Source organism: Drosophila rhopaloa, unplaced genomic scaffold (genome assembly GCF_018152115.1).
Source record: "Drosophila rhopaloa isolate 14029-0021.01 unplaced genomic scaffold, ASM1815211v1 contig_155, whole genome shotgun sequence".
Taxonomy (NCBI): Eukaryota; Metazoa; Arthropoda; class Insecta; order Diptera; family Drosophilidae; genus Drosophila; species Drosophila rhopaloa.
Window position 1 is genome coordinate 7,818,466 of NW_025335034.1, and position 20,261 is coordinate 7,838,726.

The 20,261-nt window shown below is 37.6% G+C and overlaps 3 protein-coding genes across 3 annotated transcripts; all 3 read right to left on the reverse strand.

The window, feature by feature from the left end:
• Positions 1–3,511: 3,511 nt before the first annotated feature.
• LOC108038766 (esterase B1) lies at positions 3,512–10,222 on the reverse strand. The gene is made up of 4 exons (XM_044456834.1): positions 9,779–10,222; positions 6,023–6,335; positions 4,607–5,494; positions 3,512–4,175 (listed from the first exon to the last, which is right to left on the reverse strand). Exons 1-4 carry the CDS (start codon positions 9,823–9,825, stop codon positions 3,699–3,701), a joined length of 1,725 nt encoding a protein of 574 aa, XP_044312769.1. The 5' UTR covers positions 9,826–10,222; the 3' UTR covers positions 3,512–3,698.
• A 2,684-nt stretch (positions 10,223–12,906) lies between these two features.
• On the reverse strand, positions 12,907–13,606 carry LOC108038769 (ubiquitin-conjugating enzyme E2-18 kDa). Its single transcript, XM_017115598.2, has 2 exons — positions 13,587–13,606; positions 12,907–13,508 (listed from the first exon to the last, which is right to left on the reverse strand). Exons 1-2 carry the CDS (start codon positions 13,588–13,590, stop codon positions 12,973–12,975), a joined length of 540 nt encoding a protein of 179 aa, XP_016971087.2. The 5' UTR covers positions 13,591–13,606; the 3' UTR covers positions 12,907–12,972.
• A 1,610-nt stretch (positions 13,607–15,216) lies between these two features.
• On the reverse strand, positions 15,217–20,256 carry LOC108038770 (esterase B1). Its single transcript, XM_017115599.2, has 6 exons — positions 20,119–20,256; positions 17,697–18,009; positions 16,733–16,883; positions 16,113–16,676; positions 15,860–16,029; positions 15,217–15,796 (listed from the first exon to the last, which is right to left on the reverse strand). Exons 1-6 carry the CDS (start codon positions 20,163–20,165, stop codon positions 15,323–15,325), a joined length of 1,719 nt encoding a protein of 572 aa, XP_016971088.1. The 5' UTR covers positions 20,166–20,256; the 3' UTR covers positions 15,217–15,322.
• Between the last annotated feature and the right edge of the window lie 5 nt (positions 20,257–20,261).

Sequence of the window (20,261 nt, forward strand, 5' to 3'; positions counted from 1 at the left end):
TTAAACGAGCCATTGAGCCTATACACCGCACAAAACATCTCATAAATACCTTTATGTTTTTCTCTACAGTAACTATCGTTAAAAACATATATGAACTCGTAATTTTAACCTCATATATATAATATTAATATATATTTCGTTTGGCGATAAGTAAAATAACAAATAAAATGTTATTCATGTTTATAAGTAATTGTCGCTGAATAATCAGGAGCTTGCCATCATAATCAGCTCCAAAAGTATGAAAAATAATTAATAACGGCGGCATTGTTTGGGAGACAGAAATTTTTCTCTGTGCATGCTTATATGCCCAGCCGACAGATTTGTTTATATTTATGATATGCTAAATAAATAACCTTGGCTGGGGGTAATATAAACTCTCGTGACTTTTGGCGCTTATGTTGCCATGCGCTTTTCGCTCGCTGAGCTTTTCAATCAAAACTTGCTGTATATATATTGTCTGCTCGCTATATGGATCAAAGTGCTCTCCCGATTTATCTCTATATCCCTCTCTGGGAACGATCGCGTGCTCTTGGACTGGCACGTTTTTTCGCTATATGTACGAATGATTCTCTAATTCATTTAAATCAATTTAAATAAAGTTGTCGTTTTTTGTGCAGCTCAGCAACGACTATTTCTGGCTTTGTCAGACCGTCACATTGTCGCACATTGTTAGATTTTAAATGATTTTAATTAAACCAAACTGATTTCAATCAGCAGCAAGAAAAAAAGTTAATAATAGAAAAAGTTTGCCATTTTGGATATTTTTTAACGAGCTAACTTGGTCATTCGTTGCTTTATTTACCTCTGTTTATCTTGTGTATAATGCTTTGCAAAATTCACAAAAAAAGGATTGAATATCCTATCTCTTTGTCTTGGAATAATTGTTATACTAATCAAATATACATTTCTTTTTCAAATTGTTGTCCGGAACTTTAATCAATTTTAATTTTATATTTGGAACCTGTTCAATTTTATTAACTTTTTTTAATTTAAAGAAATTTCTAAACTTAATGTAATGTATCTTAGCTAATGTTAAATAAGAATTTTTTATTTTTATACAAGAAAAAATGGTAAATTTTTTCTTTAAAATGTATGTAACAGAATGCGTTTCCGTCCACATATATTATTGATCAGAATACTCGATTTAACCATGTTCTATCCAGGAACTATACGAGACTTGGTTATGCCCATTTTTTCTAAGCAGCGCAAATTTAAAATATATAACTTTATTCATATGTCTTCTTTTATTGTCATGCAGTTTTTACGGGTCATTATCAGACTGGACTATGTTTTTCAAAAAATTAAAAATTCCTAGAAGTAGTATTTTCTAGTAGTATTTTCTAGTATTTTCTTTCCCACAAACTCATCTAAGAAAATGTTAATGGAATATCAAATGTCCAGGACCTGATTCGAAGCAATGTCCCAGTTCCGCAGCTCAAATCGCACATGATAATCATGAGCATTTCGCGCCGAGGAACAATTGCCTCATGAATTTTTCAAAGGCGAATCAAATCAAAGTGGACCCTTTGCCACGCCCCTCATCAGAGTCCCCTTTTCAGCCCCGGCAAAGTCATAATTTTCCGGCGGTTCGCGTGACTTTCCCATGCTATTTCGTGACTTGATTACAGTGCACGGTTAACATGCGCCCTTGTTTTTGTTTTCGTTGTGCAAGGATAATTGGGGGAGGTCCTGGGCTTGAATATTTTTCCGAGCCATCAAAGCACCATTCCCATACTTCGGTTCTGCACGTGACACAAAACTATTGTCTGTGATTTTAAAAATTCGAACAAAAACTTGTGACACACTTAAGGGCAAAGACAGCTCACACGTCTCGTTTAAATTGAGGGGGACTAAATGAAGTGGAATAGCTCTTTAAAAGGAATCTCCTATAATTGGTATTGATACTTTCGATTTCAAAGTGCTTTGTGGAGAAGAAAATAGAGAACTTTATTAACAGATTAAAATCTGACAAAATTACAAGCTTAATTAAGAATAACACTTTCCAATTTAAAAATATTTATTTTGTTAAAGCAAAAATGTGTACTACGTAATATTTGTTGTGAAAACGTATGGTAAATTAGGAGTGTAATTCTTTTCTGTTATTTGATAACCAATTAAGTAAAAATTGAATAAAGTATACATCTGCACATTAAGTAATATAATTGCATGTCAATGGTGTAAACTGAATGATACCTATGAAAGAGTAATAAATCTATTATATTTTTGGACTTACAATTTTATTTATTTTTATTTTTATGACTGATGAAATCTTTAACCTTAAATCTTTAGCGTCTAAATTTACCAAAAATATTGCATACTTCGGGGCAGCCACAAAAATGTACTGTCAATACGTATCCATCCACAAAAAGCTAACACGATGCACAAAGTTAAACAAAGAGAGCCACCAAAATTAGCTAAGCACCTGTAAATAATAATTACAATATTACAGCAAAACACCGAAACATCCCGTTGTTGGGCAAAGGTCAATGGAAGTCAACGCAACGGAGCTCAGTAAATTTGAAGCACGTGTAAGTTTTTAATTACAATTAATGGTTGGGTGGCGTGGGCGAAGGATGGTGAGTTCGGAGGCTAACGACTCGCTGTGTGTGTGCACTGTGTTTTTAGCGGGCTTTGAAGTTGCCGCAGGCACTACCACAGAAGCACAACATGGCTTGATATAATTTTGAAATGGGTGGGGATGTAGTACACACACGTTTATATATATTTTCGGACAGGTGTGCGAGGGCTTTTGGTTTTGTCACTTGACAGCTATCATCTGTATACGTACGTGTGCTTCGTTTTTGTCCAGGTGTTAATATTGTCATGTTTGAGCGTTTAAGTATTTTTAATATCATAACAGGTTGCATACTTTATGGCAGGCTTTCGCATGGACTTAACCCACACAAAATACGGGCGTGATTCTGTCACACACCCACAGTCCGATCAATGTGTTTGTTGACGAAATTACAATTTTCTATTAAATTTTTATCAAACGAACATTGCTAAACAATGTAAAAAGTTGTGACGATAGCACCTCCATTTTAAAATAATTTTTGAAATCCATTATTGTGACGAAAAAGGTTTTTGTTTGCGGGACTAAATAAATACACCCCTTAAATTTTTCGCAGTCTGCCAGCTTTAGCAAAGTATTTACCATTTTTCCTACAAAGGGATTTTCATTTTCAGCGTTCAGAATGGAATAATTTTAGAAAGTGTATTTACTTAGTCGAATTTTCTTTGTCCGACTCAAAAATTCATGTTGAATGTATTTTATTTATTTATTTCAAGACAAAAGTGAAATGTATAACACTTTTCAAAAAGAAGCTTTAAGGGCTTGCCAAAAAAATTAACAGGATTTTGAAAACAGCTATAATGGTATCTAGAAGTACACAGTGAAAAAATAGGGACCTCAAGATTAAATGTGATTCGTAACTCCATTTTCGTTCCATCGCTTAACATATTGTTTGCTTCCTTTAAAATTGACTTTTTTAAAACCGAAATTTAAAGTTAATTTTTATTTTAAAAATTTTATTCTACGCCTAGCTTTAAAGAATTTCTATTTACATGTGTACATTGATGTGCTTTTAAGGCCACCTCAGGGCCAGCTTAGGGGCTATATCTAAGACTAAGGCTATATTGCTATGGATAGATGTTATTGCGATGGGGAGTGTCTACACAGAGGCAGACTGGTATGCCTTTCAGTATAGGAGTTCTCTGTCGTAACTGCTGTCCCAAAGTCGCAGCTTTTCGGCCTCCGGCAAGTCGATCACACGCACATCGTGCGAAATGTTCAGGCACTTGAAGACCTCATCCTCACGCGAAATGGGCAACCACGCCCCCTGGACCTCTTCCTTCTCATCGTGGGAGACCAGCGGGATATTGGGATCCCCAGAAATGGCAAACTGGACGATCATGGAGACCAACCGCTTTATCGTTTTGAATTCGGCTGTGCGACGTTTCAGCTTCTTGGCCGCCGCGTTGTAGAATAAATACGACAGATCATCCGCGTGGCATGTGCCGCGAACCTTCCGTCCGCAGGTGATAATTCGCATGATATTGAAGTGTTTTGAGTCGAAATCGAATCGGTATAGAAACGTTGGGGCCAATGGGGCATGATGAGCACGCGAGAGCAAAGTCCTCTGGATGCCGTGCCAGAAATACTTGTAGGAGAAGAGCTGAAACAATGGAGTGTTGCTATTATTTCTGTATTTTCTATTTATGTAATTATTGAAACGTTTTTAATGCTGTTATAAGAGCAAGCTTATTAAATATAATTTTCAAAACTAACTACTAAAAGAGCTAAGCTACTTATAATAATCTAATCTGAAAGTGGAGGATACTGGTTTTTATACACAATTACAGATTTGGACAGCCCATGTAATGTATTATTTCGTTCATTGTCTGTATCTAGCTTGAATATTAAAATTAACTTTTAAGTGCACAATACTTGTCTCATAAACGATTTTTAAAACATATAAAAACCGAGTCTCTATCTGCATAAATCTTCACCAATTTTTCCAATTATATTAAGTGCATCTACATTTACGTGTAAAAAATTAATTAATTTCAATTAACCTTTTCCACAAGACCGATTCTTTCAACTCACATCACTGTACTCCAATATGGTCTTCCTGTCAGGAGTCCTATCGCCGAAGTATAGCTCCCGCACTCGCTTCCCAAACGCTCTCCTCTGCTCGTCATTCAGGTGGGCATCCATGGGGGCCAGGTACTCGCAGTCGCCCAGCTGGCAAAGCAGTTCCGGCCACTTGTTCACCTCGGGGAACATGAGGAGGCCCTCGAAGGAGTTGCCACCGATGACCATGGGAATGCTGTTGCCCCAACAATTGCGCATCATCTCCAGAGGAGCCTTGGGGATTACACAGTGAGGGGTCTCGTAGGGCTCGATGGTGGGACCAAAGCAGAACATTGTCAGCCGCTGGTGCCGCTCCTCCATGGTGATAATATCTTCGGCCACTTTCAGCATACTGCTGGCCTTGCATTTCTTGAGATGAGCAAAGATCTGCCGATCGTTCGGCTCACCCGTGTAGCCCGTGGCTTGAGCCAAGCGATAGGGCCAGTTTATGTGAGTGGGGGTCTGAGCCCAGGGCGCCAGGGCCGATCCCGACATAATAACAGTCTTGTGGAATAGTCCCTTTGCCTGATCCGTGAGCATCATATAATGGGTGGAGGCCCCACCGGCACTCTCACCAAAAACGGTAATATTCTCCGGGTCGCCACCAAAGAACTGGCAATTTCGCTTCACCCATCTCAAGGCCATCACCTGATCCTTGAGTCCCGCATTCCCAGGAACATCCAGCTCTTCGTCCTCAAGACTAAGGAAGCCCAGGGCTCCGAGGCGATACGAAATAACCACCAGAACGACGTGTTCCATCATGATGTAGTCCGGACTGTACAGATCCCGGGAGGCTTCGCCCATTTGAAAACCACCGCCATAAATCCAAACCAAAACCGGCAAAGGTCTGTGAGGATGTAACTAAGGGGAAATAAATAAAAAAAATTAAAAATTAAAATTGGCCTAGCCAGAATATTTATCTTTTAATACATTTCTTGTTTCTAACAGTTATTATGCTTATGATTAACCAAGTTGATAGCAACACTCTTCTTCATCAGATGCAGTGCTACTTTCACTAGTAGTATTTCTACAAAGAATGAAAAGTACTGAGCTTAATAATTAACAAGATTTTTGTTAATATATATAAGTGCCATTTTGCTTAGTTTAATTTCAAAATTCACCTTTTGGTAATCATTGATATTTAATGACTAATAATTAAAAAGAATACGGGACTAGCTTTATTGACCTAAATTAACGCTGTCAAAATAGAAGCAGGAATGTAATATATTTACTCGAGTCTCACGGAAATTTCTTCAGATATATTATAAAGTATAAAGTCATATGTGAAATTAATATTTCAAAGTGGTACACAGTTGTTGGTGTTAAAAAAATTAAAAACATTTTATAAAACTAAATATAAAAAAAAATGTACTAATTTCTCCGACTCACCTCCCGTGTGTAGACATTGAGGTACAGGCAGTCCTCGCTGCCCTGCACCTGTTTCAGAACGATGTTGACCTGGCACGGCTTGGAGCGGACCCGGGTGCACCGCTTGACCTCTGGCCAGTGGTCGGGCTCCACGGGCGCCTTGAAGCGGAGGTCGCCCACCGGCGGCTTGGCGAATGGAATGCCCTCGAAGCTGTAGTAGTGGTTGCCGTAGATCGACTGCCACTTCACCCCTTTCACCTTGCCGTAGACTGTGTCGGTGATGACCTTGTCGTTGCTGCGCAGGCGCTGCTGGTTCGTCTTGAACTTGACGTAGCTGCCAGGAAATAATGGATACAAAGTAAATATAAGGCTGTAGGGGTAGAGTCAAACCACTTTGCTGGGAAAGACACCTCTAGAAGTGTTTGGTACATAGCTTTCGATTTTGTTTGTAAACACTCGCCTGACGGTGCGTTTCTAGTATTTTTTTTGCAAGTATTCAATTAGCGCGTAAACAAAATGAAATATAAATAGCCAATAGTGAAAATAGAATGTGTATGAGAAGTGATGTAGTGTGTAATGCAAGTGCGATAAAACTAAACAAATAATATTAAAGCGAAACATGTAGTTTCTTTCCATGTTATACCCTTGCAAAAGGATATAATATTTTAGTCAAAAGTTAGCAACGCGGTGAAAGTGATCAGCATCACCAGGCGAGTCTGGTAAAATTAGTCCGTCAGTTTCAAAGATTTTTGGATGAATCTTAGCAAACACGATTTTGTTTGCAGATAGTATGTAAGGCTGGATCGGCCCACTATATCATATAGCTGGCATAGGAACTATAGTAGACATGGACATATACATGGTATTTTTTTTAGCAATTTCAAAAATATGTTTTAAAAAGAAAGTTCACGACTGTAACATATAGATCCCAAAATAACAATCAGGAAAACGTAAATAAAATGATAACTTCGGTGTTTCTTAACATATATCCGTATACTCTGAGATAGAGTAATTTGTAATGATTGCAGAAAAAAATCGGAAGACTAACATAGCTGCCATAGGAACGATCGAAAAATTGATCGGAAAATCGACCTAGCTTCATTATTTTTAAGCATCGAAATCGAAATATAGAATATTTAATTTTTGAAAGAGCTGGAATAATTTTTACGATCATATTTGTTCAACATGCTCTAAAAAAAACATAAATTTTATAATATATTGAATATTTTTTCCCTTAATCAAGAAATTACAGAAATTCACTTATTTGTAATAAAAATATTAGTTGTTAATAAAAAACTTGAAAACTTGAAGTCGTTTACATTTTAATAGAATACCCCAATATTGATGTCCAAGAGTATACCAATTAAATTATTGATATACTTTACTTCAAATCGAAGCTGCCTGATTCAATTGACTGGGTGCTTGTGTATCATCGGAAATACCCTATATCGGTGGGGGCGCGGCCCATTTAAATTTCAAGTGCGATTCCATTTGGGAACGTGCGCTCTAAACGACGCGTGAGCCGATCCACAACAGACCGCCATACGCAGCCACAATATAGAAGAACTCATAAATGTCTACACCCATATTAGTGCCGTACGGTGAAATAAATAAAGAAGACGGAATATGCGGAGTCAAGTGCGGTAGCGCAAATCATGGGAGCAAAGGGGTCTATGAGTAGTAAACAGAGGCTACGATTAATTAACAGCTGCCCAGCGTCTACTTCTAATGATTTGGCAGCCGCAGCCTTGAGGAATTTCCAGTATAAATCTTTTTTGAGATGCAATTGGTGAGATCTATTAGAGATCAAGTGCTAATTGCATGTTTTCAGTCGAGGTCGGGCCCTAAGTCCAGTTGTGGGATAGCATATAGTTCCAGCGTTCGAACTTGTTTCTTGATTGTCTTCAGTTGAGACAGAATTAAATTATTCGCGTCCCTGAACATATGATATTTCATATCCGGATGGCGACCCAATAATCTGGACTCGCATGAACAGAAAATTGTCAGAAAAAAAATGGTCTTGGAATCAAAATTAATAGATTAAGGAAATCCAAAATCAATTCCATTTCCAACATAATTGCCTGTGTGCGTTTTTATTTCTTTTAGAAAAATAAACTTTCAACAGGGCAACTCAAAATATTTACAAATTAAAATTCGTATGAGATGATGTGAAATGAAAATGAAAATGGAAAATTTCAGAAAATCAATCAATATTGCCATGCATCAAAGCGCTGCATGCAGGTCAATGGCATTTTGCTTGAGTGCATTCAGTATTCAATATTATTTTTGCCCCAAAAGAAAAATAAAGAAAATATATTATTTCATATTTTTCATCTATCAAATTCATGCATTCGTGTGTAAAGCGATGCAAAATGTTATAAAAGGCCGTTGATGTTTGATTCTCGATTTTTTTGTGTTTGCATTTCTTTTCAAACCAATTTAAACTATTTACAAAAAATCGTAGAATAATATCTGCAGAAGTTTCTGGTTAAGTACTCATAATCGTTAGGATTTCTAACGAAATAAAAAATTGTAGAAATAAATATACAATTTGAATTCATATTTTATTATAATTTTGTTTAAATTGATTTAAATTCTCAGGCCAATTTAACAAGATTAAAAATGAAAGGGCAATAATATGTTTAAGTGTACGAAATAAGCAAAAGTCAATGTTTGTTGTTCAAAAGTCGAACGATTTGCATTTGTCCATTGAACTTCATCGTTTCTTGTTTACCTTGCTTGACTTCTTCGTTTAAACTTTTAGCTGCTTTTTTGACTTTGACTCTTTGCTTTTAGACGTTCAAGCTAAACCGTTTGTGCTGAAGATGCAACTTTATGTAATTGCCTTGACATTTGCCAAACGTGATTCTTATTAAATTTGTCACCCAATTACACCAAGCAAAAATGAATTTCTTTTCAGAATTTATTTAGCTCATTTTTCTGCCCCGCAAATGATTTATACCAAAGGGTCGCAAAATAGTTAAGTAATCTTAGGACTGACGCACCACCGGCTGTAAGCCAGGGAGGTTTTAAATCTTATCAGACAGTGTGCCGATACCAATAATTGATAATTGATAATTTGCTCGAACAGCAGCACTAACAATAAGTTGTCTGTTATCTATTTCGTGCAGTACTTCGACATAATTCGCTTGAACTTTTTGGCACTTAGAAGCCCCGATTTTGATTTCTAAAACTGATGTGTAATGCTGAGAAGGTACAAGGTACACACCAGATGTCTGCCGATCGTTATAATCTTTTGGCGAGACTTTATTTTGATGACGCTTCTGTTTAATGATCGACGATGCCGATGATGCGGATGCAGAATCGAGAGCTTATCGTTGTCTTTATGACTATTAATAAGACCCCAATGGTGAACCGGATTCGGGTCTACAGCAGCCTGAAATCCATTGATAAGAAATAAGGCTCGGCTGGCCGGACTTCTCTTATCAGTACGCCTCAACTTGAGACTCGTATGGTCATGGCAACTGGGCTGTAGTAGTATGACAGAGTGTGGGACCCGCCAATTGACCTTATTGATTGAAGGATTAACTAGACTCCATGCCGGCGTATTGTTTGTCACCGAAATGCAGAGAAAAAAGCAAATCAGCCTATTCCATTTGCTTAATGTTTTTAAAATGAAAAATGTAATTTAAATATATAGGGACTTTAATTGTTATAATATTTATGAAAATTTGCAGATGATGTATATTCAAATAAATATGTCTTGACTTGATTTCACCAGAATTTCAATAAATACGATAACCACAATAGACTTACTTCAGTGCAATGCGCATCTGATCGGCCACGGCTATATCAAATGACATCTTGCTGTGGTCACACGCAGCCGGCCACAATAAATTCCCTTCCGGATATATTTGTCTATATATGTGAAACTATTAAGTACACAAAACACAATTGGCAAGCTGCTCGAAATCCCAGTGAAAATAAACGCGGACGGCACACCCGGAATATATAAAATCACGGCTGGACAAGAGGGCGAATGCGTAGTGTTGGCCCTTAAAAATGGTTTGCCTTGTAACTCTTTGTTTTATGCGGAAATATTTTCGATTTTTATTTTGTTTCACGAAAACCAATGTCACATCACTTGTATCCGCAACTGCTCTGATTTCACAGATGCGGAGCAATTGAAATAAAGGCACCGGGGCTGTGGAGAATGAATTCCCGCCTGAGAATCTAAGGCTGGCGTTGCGCTTTACTCAGGGTCCGCTCGGCAACTGAGCGTTTAAGGTAAGCGCCGGCTAAGTTTAGTGCCCGCCAACGCTCGACTCGCACACAGAAGCACGGGCGGCGCGTCGATGATGATTTTTCCACTCGTTTGCCCATTCCGCACTGGCCACGGGGTCGTATGAGTGATATTCTAGCTTTAGGTTGCCGCGTATTTGTGTGCGCTGTGCACTCAAATGCCTTGGGCATTCGGTCTGCTCGAGTGAGTCCGCTTGCTGGCCGTTCTGGGCGCCGTTGTTTTGTTTAGGCGTTATCGTTTTTGTTGCTGCCGCTTTGTTTATTGTTTATAGCATGCGCCGGCATTCGCCTATCAGCCCCACTGTTGTTATTAATGTTATTGCATATTGTAGGCGGAGTTTGGGCATTCCGTGCAGGTTGCCGTGTTTTCTTAAAATAATTATATTTAGTAAGGCTTGACTTAATAGTAATAGAGCCATTCAAATATAACAAATCTTGCAATGTTAAAAGTCTATTAAAGAATCTACATAGTTATTTGGTTTAACACTTAAAGTCAATTCATTTTATTGTTTTGAATCATTAATTACTTACCCAAATTGACTTAAACGACTTCATCAGATTCGTAAAATTATCTTCATTACTATTTAATTTCAACATAAAAATAATAACAAAGTTGTACATACATACAATTACATATTACTTACAGTTTGGTTTTTCATTTAATAAATTCACAATTGTTTATTTTGACAATTGAGGTTTTTCTTCAATTAAAATCCTTACTATAGAATTTCTATACATTAATCACAGGAGACACTTTTCATACGTAAATTTTGTATGAGAATTTTTATTTTGTAAGGTTGTTGATTGAAGTCAATATAAGGTTGCTTAACCCTATTAATTGCATTAACATATTAGTCATTTATAACCAGTTTTCGCGTTACTAAATAATTTCAGTAATTTAATTAAGTGCTGTGAAATACAATTAAATTGCCCTTGGACATGACCATGATAAAAATGTATTATACGGTTACCAAATGTCATCATTTGCTCAAATTGTAGAGCAAACGCATTACCCGAAATCGATATAGGAACATGGTTGACCATCGAAAAAATACTCCCCACTAATTGAGTTAGTTTCACCCGATGGGAAAAAAAGCAGCAACATACAGTGCGCGTAATTATAGAGAATTACATTGACTTACTGCGCCATTTCCCCCACTGACGTGCTTAAATCAAGTTTATTTCTATTTGATAAGTCAACTGATGGCTTTTTTAATATGGATAATAGAAGCTGTTTTTTTTGTATATGACATATTTTATTTACAACTTAATTGGTCAATTAAAGTCAGCGAGAGTAAAAGTGTCGACGCTTTGAACTTGTTTAGCGCGTAATTTATTAGGATCACCTCATAACCAAATTAAAATGAGCTTTTAATTATTTAAATTTGTAATAACACTATATGTTCAAGCAATCGACTAACTCATCTATAATCTATTTTGCCCTAAAGCACTTCTCATCGTGTGCACAAGCACTTTCTGGGTTGGCTCCGATAAGAAAACTATAATTATACCAGTGTCATCCACATTTTCTTAGTCCATTCTTTGCCAATAATTTCTGTTTTTATACCCTTGCAAGGAGTATTATATGTTTAGTCAAAAGTTTGTAACGTAGGAAAGGATATGTTTCATATTGATTACAAGAGCCAAAAGAAATAATCAATAACGTTACCTATATTCTATTCCTTTGGTAGTTTTGATGACTTTAATTTAAGAAAATTCGCTCTACTGACACATATAACATAAATATATTATTATACCCTTGCAGAGGGTATTATAATTTTGGTCAAAAGTGTGCAACGCAGTGAAGGAGACATCTCCGACCCTATAAAGTATATATATTCTTGATCAGGATCACCTCCTGAGTTGATATAGCCATGTCCGTCTGTCCGTCTGTCTGTCCGTCTGTCTGTTTCTACGAAAACTAGTCTCTCAGTTTTAAAGCTATCGAATTGAAACTTTGCACACACCCTTCTTTCCTTTGCACGCAGTATATAAGTCGGAACGGCCGGGATCGGCCGACTATATCCTATAGCTGCCATATAACTGATTGATCGGAAATGCCATAACTTTGGTGTTTGTAAAGTTAGGAAGCTGGGATTTTCTATGGGTTTTATATTTGGCCAATCAATCCGACCTACCAAATATCTTAAGGATCGGCCGACTATATCTTATAGCCGCCATATATCTGATTGATCGGAAATGCCATAACTTTGGTGTTTGTTAAGTTAGGAAGTTGGGATTTTCTGTGAGTTTTATTTTTGGCCAATCAATCCGACCTATTAAATTTCATAAGGATCGGCCGACTATATCCTATAGCTGCCATATAACTGAACGATTGGAAATGACATAAATTTGGTGTTTTTAAAGTTGGGATTTTTTATGAGTATTAAGAATGCATCATATGAATAACCGATCCGATTTTGGAGAATATAATTTACAGAATATTCTGCAAGGGTATATCAACTTCGGCTCCGCCCGAAGTTAGCCTTCTTTCTTGTTTATATTGTAATCAAAAGTTAGTAAGCGGCTACAATACTAAATAAGTAAACGGAAACCCCCGATTTGTATTTTAAAGCTCCATCTATATTAAAACATCATTTTCGCTACTATCATTCAAATTAAGGACAAGATCTGCGCGACAGTTTGTGATGCATGGCCTAAACTTTAATTAATTTCGATGTACAAATAATGTGAGCTCCCGGCTGACCTTACTCCGGTCGTTTCTCCGCATTCTTCTTGGTGAACTCCTCGGCGGTCTTCATGAACTTATTGTGCTCCTTCACGAACTCCTCGGCCACGTCGGAGCGTAGGGGATGCTCCGGCTCCGGGTCGTGGACGATCGCTATCAGGGCCTGAAGGACCTGCTCCGTGCGCGTAGTCGGCTTCCAGTTGTCTGTACTGATGATCGGCAGGCACACCTGACCCTTTTCGTCCACGTTCGGGTGGTATATTTTCGTCTTAAAAAGGATCTTAGGTGGCATGAAGGGATACTGTGGCGGGAAGTTGATTTCGATGCGGAAGGCGCCCTTATTGTACGGCGCCTTCTCCGGAACCAAAAGACCCGTCCAAAGCAGCAGGGTCTCGTCGCTGCTCTCGATGTTCCGCAGAGTACTTATCTTGGCCTCAATCAAATCGGAGAGCTCCCGGGTCAGACGACGAGTGGCAGCCATTCTATGAACGGAATCGGAGATCCTTTCCTTTGTTTCCGTGCGTGTCGAAATAGAACTTTTCAATTTATAAAAATCTAAAAAAAGTAATTTTCCTATTGCTTTAAAGGAAAACTGACAACCGAGCTGAAAGGGTCTGTCGAACCCTGTTTTACACATATTTGAAGGAGAGCAGTCAAAAACCCAGGAAGAAAGGAAACTACATCGGTCATGCCTTAATCTATCAGCCTTTGCAGTTATAGCACTTGGACAATGAATATTTGACAACTATCTGATAAGCCGTTAGGTTTTCCAAAGTAAAAACAGTAATAATAGAGACATACGATTTTTATAGATTTACAACCATATGGCTGTGTTTTAAAGTATCTGCGTTGCAAACTTCTGTAAGGGTATAATAATGAAACAAAATTAGCAAGGGCCCCGACTATTAGTAACCCGTTACCCGTTGCCTTTTGAGGTTACCTTAAAAATGTAACCTTTCTTGTGATTTCGATCTAATTGTTTTATCTTGCGATTTCGTTCAATCTTTCATACCAAGAACATCACGTATAAAAAATTTACTCTTCAAAACACATAGCTTTAAAAATTGACACTTGATTAAATTATAACCTTATTTGTGATTTCGATCTAGTATTTTAAGACAATAAACAGTTATGAAAGACATTTCCATAGCTTGATGTCTTAACTTGACAGTTGATTAAAATTTAGCCTTTCTTTTAATTCCGATCTAGTTATTAAAAACAAAAAAATATATATATTTAAATTAAAAATTAATCAAGCTTTTGCATTAAACTAAATAAATACAAACAAGAAAGGAAAGCTAACTTCGGGCGGAGCCGAAGTTGATATACCCTTGCAGAATACTCTGTAAATTATATTCTCCAAAATTATTCATATGATGCAACTTAATACTCATAAAAAATCCCAACTTTCTAACTTTAAAAACACCAAAGTTATGGCATTTCCAATCGTTCAGTTATATGGCAGCTATAGGATATAGTCGGCCGATCCTTATGAAGTTTGGTAGGTCGGATTGATTGGCTAAAAATAAAACCCATAGAAAATCCCAACTTCCTAACTTTACAAACACCAAAGTTATGCCATTTCCTATCAATCAGTTATATGGCGGCAATAGGATATAGTCGGCCGATCTTTATGAAATTTGGTAGGTCGGATTGATTGGCCAAATATAAAACCCATAGAAAATCCCAACTTCCTAACTTTACAAACACCAAAGTTATGGCATTTCCGATCAATCAGTTATATGGCAGCTATAGGATATAGTCGGCCGATCCCGGCCGTTCCGACATACATATGTATATACTGCGTGCAAAGGAAAGAAGGCTGTGTGCAAAGTTTCAACTCGATAGCTTTAAAACTGAGAGACTAGTTTGCGTAGAAACAGACAGACGGACAGACAGACGGACAGACAGACGGACAGAGAGACGGACAGACAGACGGACATGGCTATATCAACTCAGGAGGTGATCCTGATCAAGAATATATATACTTTATAGGGTCGGAGATGTGTCCTTCACTGCGTTGCACACTTTTGACCAAAATTATAATACCCTCTGCAAGGGTATAAAAATGTCAATACAAGCTTTCTTCTGGTCTTTGTTAATGGAAATCTGAATCTAGTCTAAATCTGTTTATTGAAATGAAACACTAGAATATATGTATAATGTACCAGAATATTGTAGTGACTAATATAATAACTTATAAGCTCCCAATGCTATAAATAATAAGAAAATACAAATTTCAGAGATTATCTGAGTATTACAGTTAACTTCTTGAACAATCAAATTATGGATTATATTTTATAAAGCATTTGTCCTATATATGTACAATTTCTAAAGAGTGATTTATTCAGCTATACACTTAGATCCCTTTAAAACAATAAATCCTTGTTGTCATCATATAGGCTCTCCCAGACCTTGACCTTGGACCACTCGGGTAGATCGATGAATTTCAGGTCATCGCTGATGTTGAGACACTTGATGACCTCGTCAGATTTCCTAACTGGTTCAATAGTCAGAGTGTCCATTCCGTTGATCTTCTCACTGTAGGGATTTCCGGTGGCAGCGAACTGAGTCCAGATCCCCACAGTTCGCTCGATGTTCCGGAACTCACGGCTTTCCTTGGGCAGTCGACGAGCCAGCAGACTAGAGAATTGATACGTCAAATCGTCAGCATGGCTCACTCCCTTAACGCCTCGACCCATCCTCATGATGCGGTACGGAAAGATGAGCTCCTCGGAGTCGAAGTCGAAGCGGTAGAAATATACCGGCGCTCCAGCGGCGTGGGAGTGACGGGAATGAACCACCCTCAGGGCCGGAAACACAAAATAGTAAATCGAACAGAGCTGGAAACGAAAATTCGTTTATAATTAAATGATCATCTGAATGGTTTCTAACAAGTTTCTTACATCCATGTAATTATCAGCGGTGCTTTCTGCTCCAGTTCGGTGAGCATCGCGAATCCGGGCACTCCATGAGTCCAACTTTTCTTTATTGGGCTCCAAGGCCAGCAATTCCCTTGGAATAAAAGGAGTACCAGCATCCACTTGCTGCACCACTTGTGGAAGCAACTTGACCTCTGTAAAATACACATATAAACGTTAGCGATGTGGATTTTAGCTTGGGATGCAAATTAAATATCAAAAATTGGCTTCCTCCCACCTGGCACCCATAGCAGTCCCTCGTAAGAAGTGTTCCCTATCATCATGGGGATTGAGTTGCTCCATGCGGTTTTCATCATCTCCCTAGGCGCCTTGGGTATCACGCACTCCGGCGTGGTGAATGGCTCCAGAGAAGGCCCAAAGGCGAACATTATCTTGTTCATGCGGTCCTCCAGAGTCAGGACATTTTCTTCGACTCGTATGAGATCTTTGGCCTTGACGGTCTGCAGGAACTCCAGCACATCCTTGTCGTTGTCCTCGCCCTTGTAGCCAACCAGCTTTGCTATCCTGTAGGGGTTATGGGTGATGTCACCATTGAAGGCCCATGGGCACACGGCACTGCCCGACTGCAGGATACCGCGATGAAAGAGTCCTTGGGTCTGGTCGGTTATCATCATGTAATGGGTGGATGCTCCTCCTGCACTTTCTCCGAAAACGGTAATGCAGTTGGGATCTCCTCCAAAACTGGCGCAATTGTTCTTGATCCACTTGAGAGCCAAAACCTGATCCTTGAGTCCAGCATTTCCAGGAACATTCAGCTCAGGTGACTTGAGACTCATAAAACCTTTATTGGCAAAAAACTGTTGGTATAGGTATTTCTTTCAAGGACGTGTAGCCTACCCAAAGCACCAAGACGATATTGAATGGTGACAAGAACGACGTCTTCCTTCATAAAATAGTCCGGGCCGTACCATTCCCTACTGGCCTCGCCAATAATAAAGCCCCCTCCGTGGATCCAAACCATAACAGGGCGGGGCTTATCGGGCTTCACCTGAAATGAAACAATGGTTATAAAGACTGCAAGGGTATATAAACTTCGGCTTGCCAAATTATGCTGCCTTACTTGTTTATTTGACTTTTATAGTACTATAAAAATAATTATGATCTATATTTTTCTTGCTAAGAAGAAGTCAAATAACCAGTACTAATCTAAACCAAAATCTAGCACAAAAATGTTTACTTTTAACAAATTAAATGCTTTTAAGTTTTTTTGTTGTTGCTGTTTTAAAAGAGAAGACTTATCTTTTGAGCTTTGAGCCAAAATAGCAAAAGATTAACTTTATAAATAAAATTGTATGTCATGTTGAATAAATATGGCTTCATTCATTAAGTAAGTTAGAGCCTCCTAAAATAAAAATTAGTCAGTAAGGCAAAAGACAAAGGCTAAGCATGCTGTCACATTTGATGAAAGAAATTATAAAACCAATTTTTTAAGTAATAACTCAAATGTGGTCATCAATGCATGAGATCTTTTTGCCAAGACATACAAAAAATCAACGCTAATTAAATTTCTGCTGACGAAATTTTATAAAGTAGTAGTTGAACATTTTTATTTTAAGATTAAAGCGTTGTAGGACCATCGAAGTTTCCGTTAAAATACGACACGTAATGCTAGTTAGAATAAATAAAGGCATCAAAGGCAATAGTACGTGTTAGTGATAAGCTTAAAGTCCCTAAAATCTTGTACTGTTTATATGTATCAAAACGGGTAGAGTAGGACATACATATCAGCATTTTATAAATATAGTTATTTTGAGTAGTTTACAGATCTTAAAGTTACGTAGTTTTTTTTGGTTATACCCACATTGTTGCTGTAAACATTCAGGTAGAGGCAGTCCTCAGAGCCCTCTACCTTATCGAAGACGAACTGCACCTGGACGGCCTTGTCCTTGGGCTGGCTGCAGTCGCGAACACCCTCCCAGGGGGTGGGCCGCTGCGGGGCCTTGAACCGCAACTCCCCCACCGGCGGCTGGGCGTAGGGGATACCCTCGAAGCTGAAGTAGGGCACATCGTAGAGCGACAGGCGCTTCACACCCCTCACCTTGCCGTACTCGGTCTCGGCGACTACGGTCTCGTTGGTGGTCTGACGATACTGCTGGACTTTGTGCTCGATGGTCCTGCAATCGCCGATGGAACAGATAATTAGCATAACAATATTGGGCTCGACTAGAAGCCGGATAATTTGATATTTATTTTAATTTATTTTCAAAGCCACACGCCACTGGGCAGACTGCATGCATTGCATTACATTAGAATTGTTTTGCTGGTGCTCATCACATCGTATCCATCACAATACATTTCTCAACCACTTGGAAAAACGTTCTTTAAAAATAAAGTATTTAAAGCGGCAGTTATTTGGTCTTAATACCAGTCTAATTGTGGTCTAGACATTTAAAAAAAACTAATAAAATAAATAATATATTTTGTATTATTTTTATATTTTCCAGGAGTTTTACAATAATGCAATAATTAATCCATCTTAAACTCAATACCTTAATGTAATTCAAATCAACTTGTTGTCGGTAAAGGGTTATATTTTATATTGTCTGCGAGCACAAGAGTTAGAGTTCCAAAGTCGAAACAAGGGACACATTTTTGTATTTTAAGATTTGGTCATTTTTTTTACATTGGCTGACTATTTTTATTGCAAGATAAAGATTTAAAATATTGCATCTAATTCAAAAAAATATTTGATTTTTGTTGAGTGTATATCTATAGTTACAGGCTCAGGTTCAGGTTGTTCATTCGTCTGTGTGGTCCTCCTGCTGACTGTCAGTGATAAATTAACCCAGTACGTTGCTACAACTACAACTGCCAGTAGAGCAGTACTCAAAATTTCAATCACTTGAAGTTCTGCCGTTAATGAACATCAAAATGTGTTCATAATCTCGTGAATATATAATAAGCATTGGCAATTGTACTGTCTTATCAGCTTGTTATCACAGGCCAAGCTCTTAAATAGACTTAATTATTTTGATTAAATTGAAATATGCGCTTCTTGTTGTCAGAAAGGTCCCGCGATACGTTTGTTTTCAGGTCCATCGACGATTAAAAATACACCTTTTTTTAAGTCACTAGCTGGGCATTAATAGCGTTGTGTATATGTATAATATGTGAAATTGCTGATAATTATTCTGAGCCGTATAGAGACTTTTAATTGCATTACATTAAGGCAACCAAATAAAATCACACCTATTTAGCTGTCATGGTGATAAAATTTTAATTACCAATTATAGGTAATAAGTTTAAAGCAAAATACCGTGAAACGAGTTGAAAATAAATATTTTTAACAGTCATCTTCATTATCAAGGTTAATGCGTGATAACAACCCGATGAGACTTTCAATGAGTTTGAAAATGAAATAATTATTGTTGGGCCCACAACGATCAGAAGTCAATATTTGATTATTGTTATTATCTATTGAAAAGCTACTTTTGTTTAAAAATTAATTTTGTTATGTTGAAAATATGCAGTGGGTCAACTGAAGTGTACAACAAAGTTCGAACACATTTGCTTACATCAACTAAAAGTTGTATATCCATTAAATAGCTTGCCATGAAATTACTGGTATATTGGCCAATAAATATAAAACATCGTAAACGTAATACTGATTAAGCAATAAATACAACTTTATGAATTGAATCACTTAATGGTTACAAGTGACAGTTTTATTGCCTCAACAAAACTTTCTCGAATTAAAGAAGAATGTAAAAACTTGTACAATATAATGTTTGGAGGACAAAATGGGCAGTTACAAACAAATTGATAGACAGTTGAAGTGTATTAATTTTGTACGTAAGTATAAAACACTTAGTTTAGTATATTAGAATATTTAGTAGACCCTGCTCTTTTTTTTTGTTGCCAATTTCGCAATTTTACTCAATAATACAAAATCTTATCAGATTCTTAATGACCTTACCCTTCGTATTCTGATCACGATGGCGTAATTCTCCAAAATCTAATCTTCCCGCTGCACAACTGCCACAATTAGAACACAAAATATTAATAATTGCTATCATCCACAGAATTAGTCATGCTCGACAGAACAGGAATTACTAATATATAATGGCAAAAAAGAACTGACCAAACAAAGAACCCGAAACACAAACCGCTACAATTGACAAAGCTTACCAGAACAAAAGTCGAAAGTATAGAACACTCTCCGGTATTAATCGGCGATAATTTAATAAATAATTCCCGGCATTAAGGTCAACGTCGAAACTTACTTGAGGCGCCAGCGCAGGCGCTCCACAAAGCCGAGGTTCTTGTTCATATCGGATAGACCAGTTCACCAGCCACGATCCGATCGACTTGCTATATATATATATATGGCCACGGGCTGCGTACTGTATCGCGTCAGCGCCAAGCC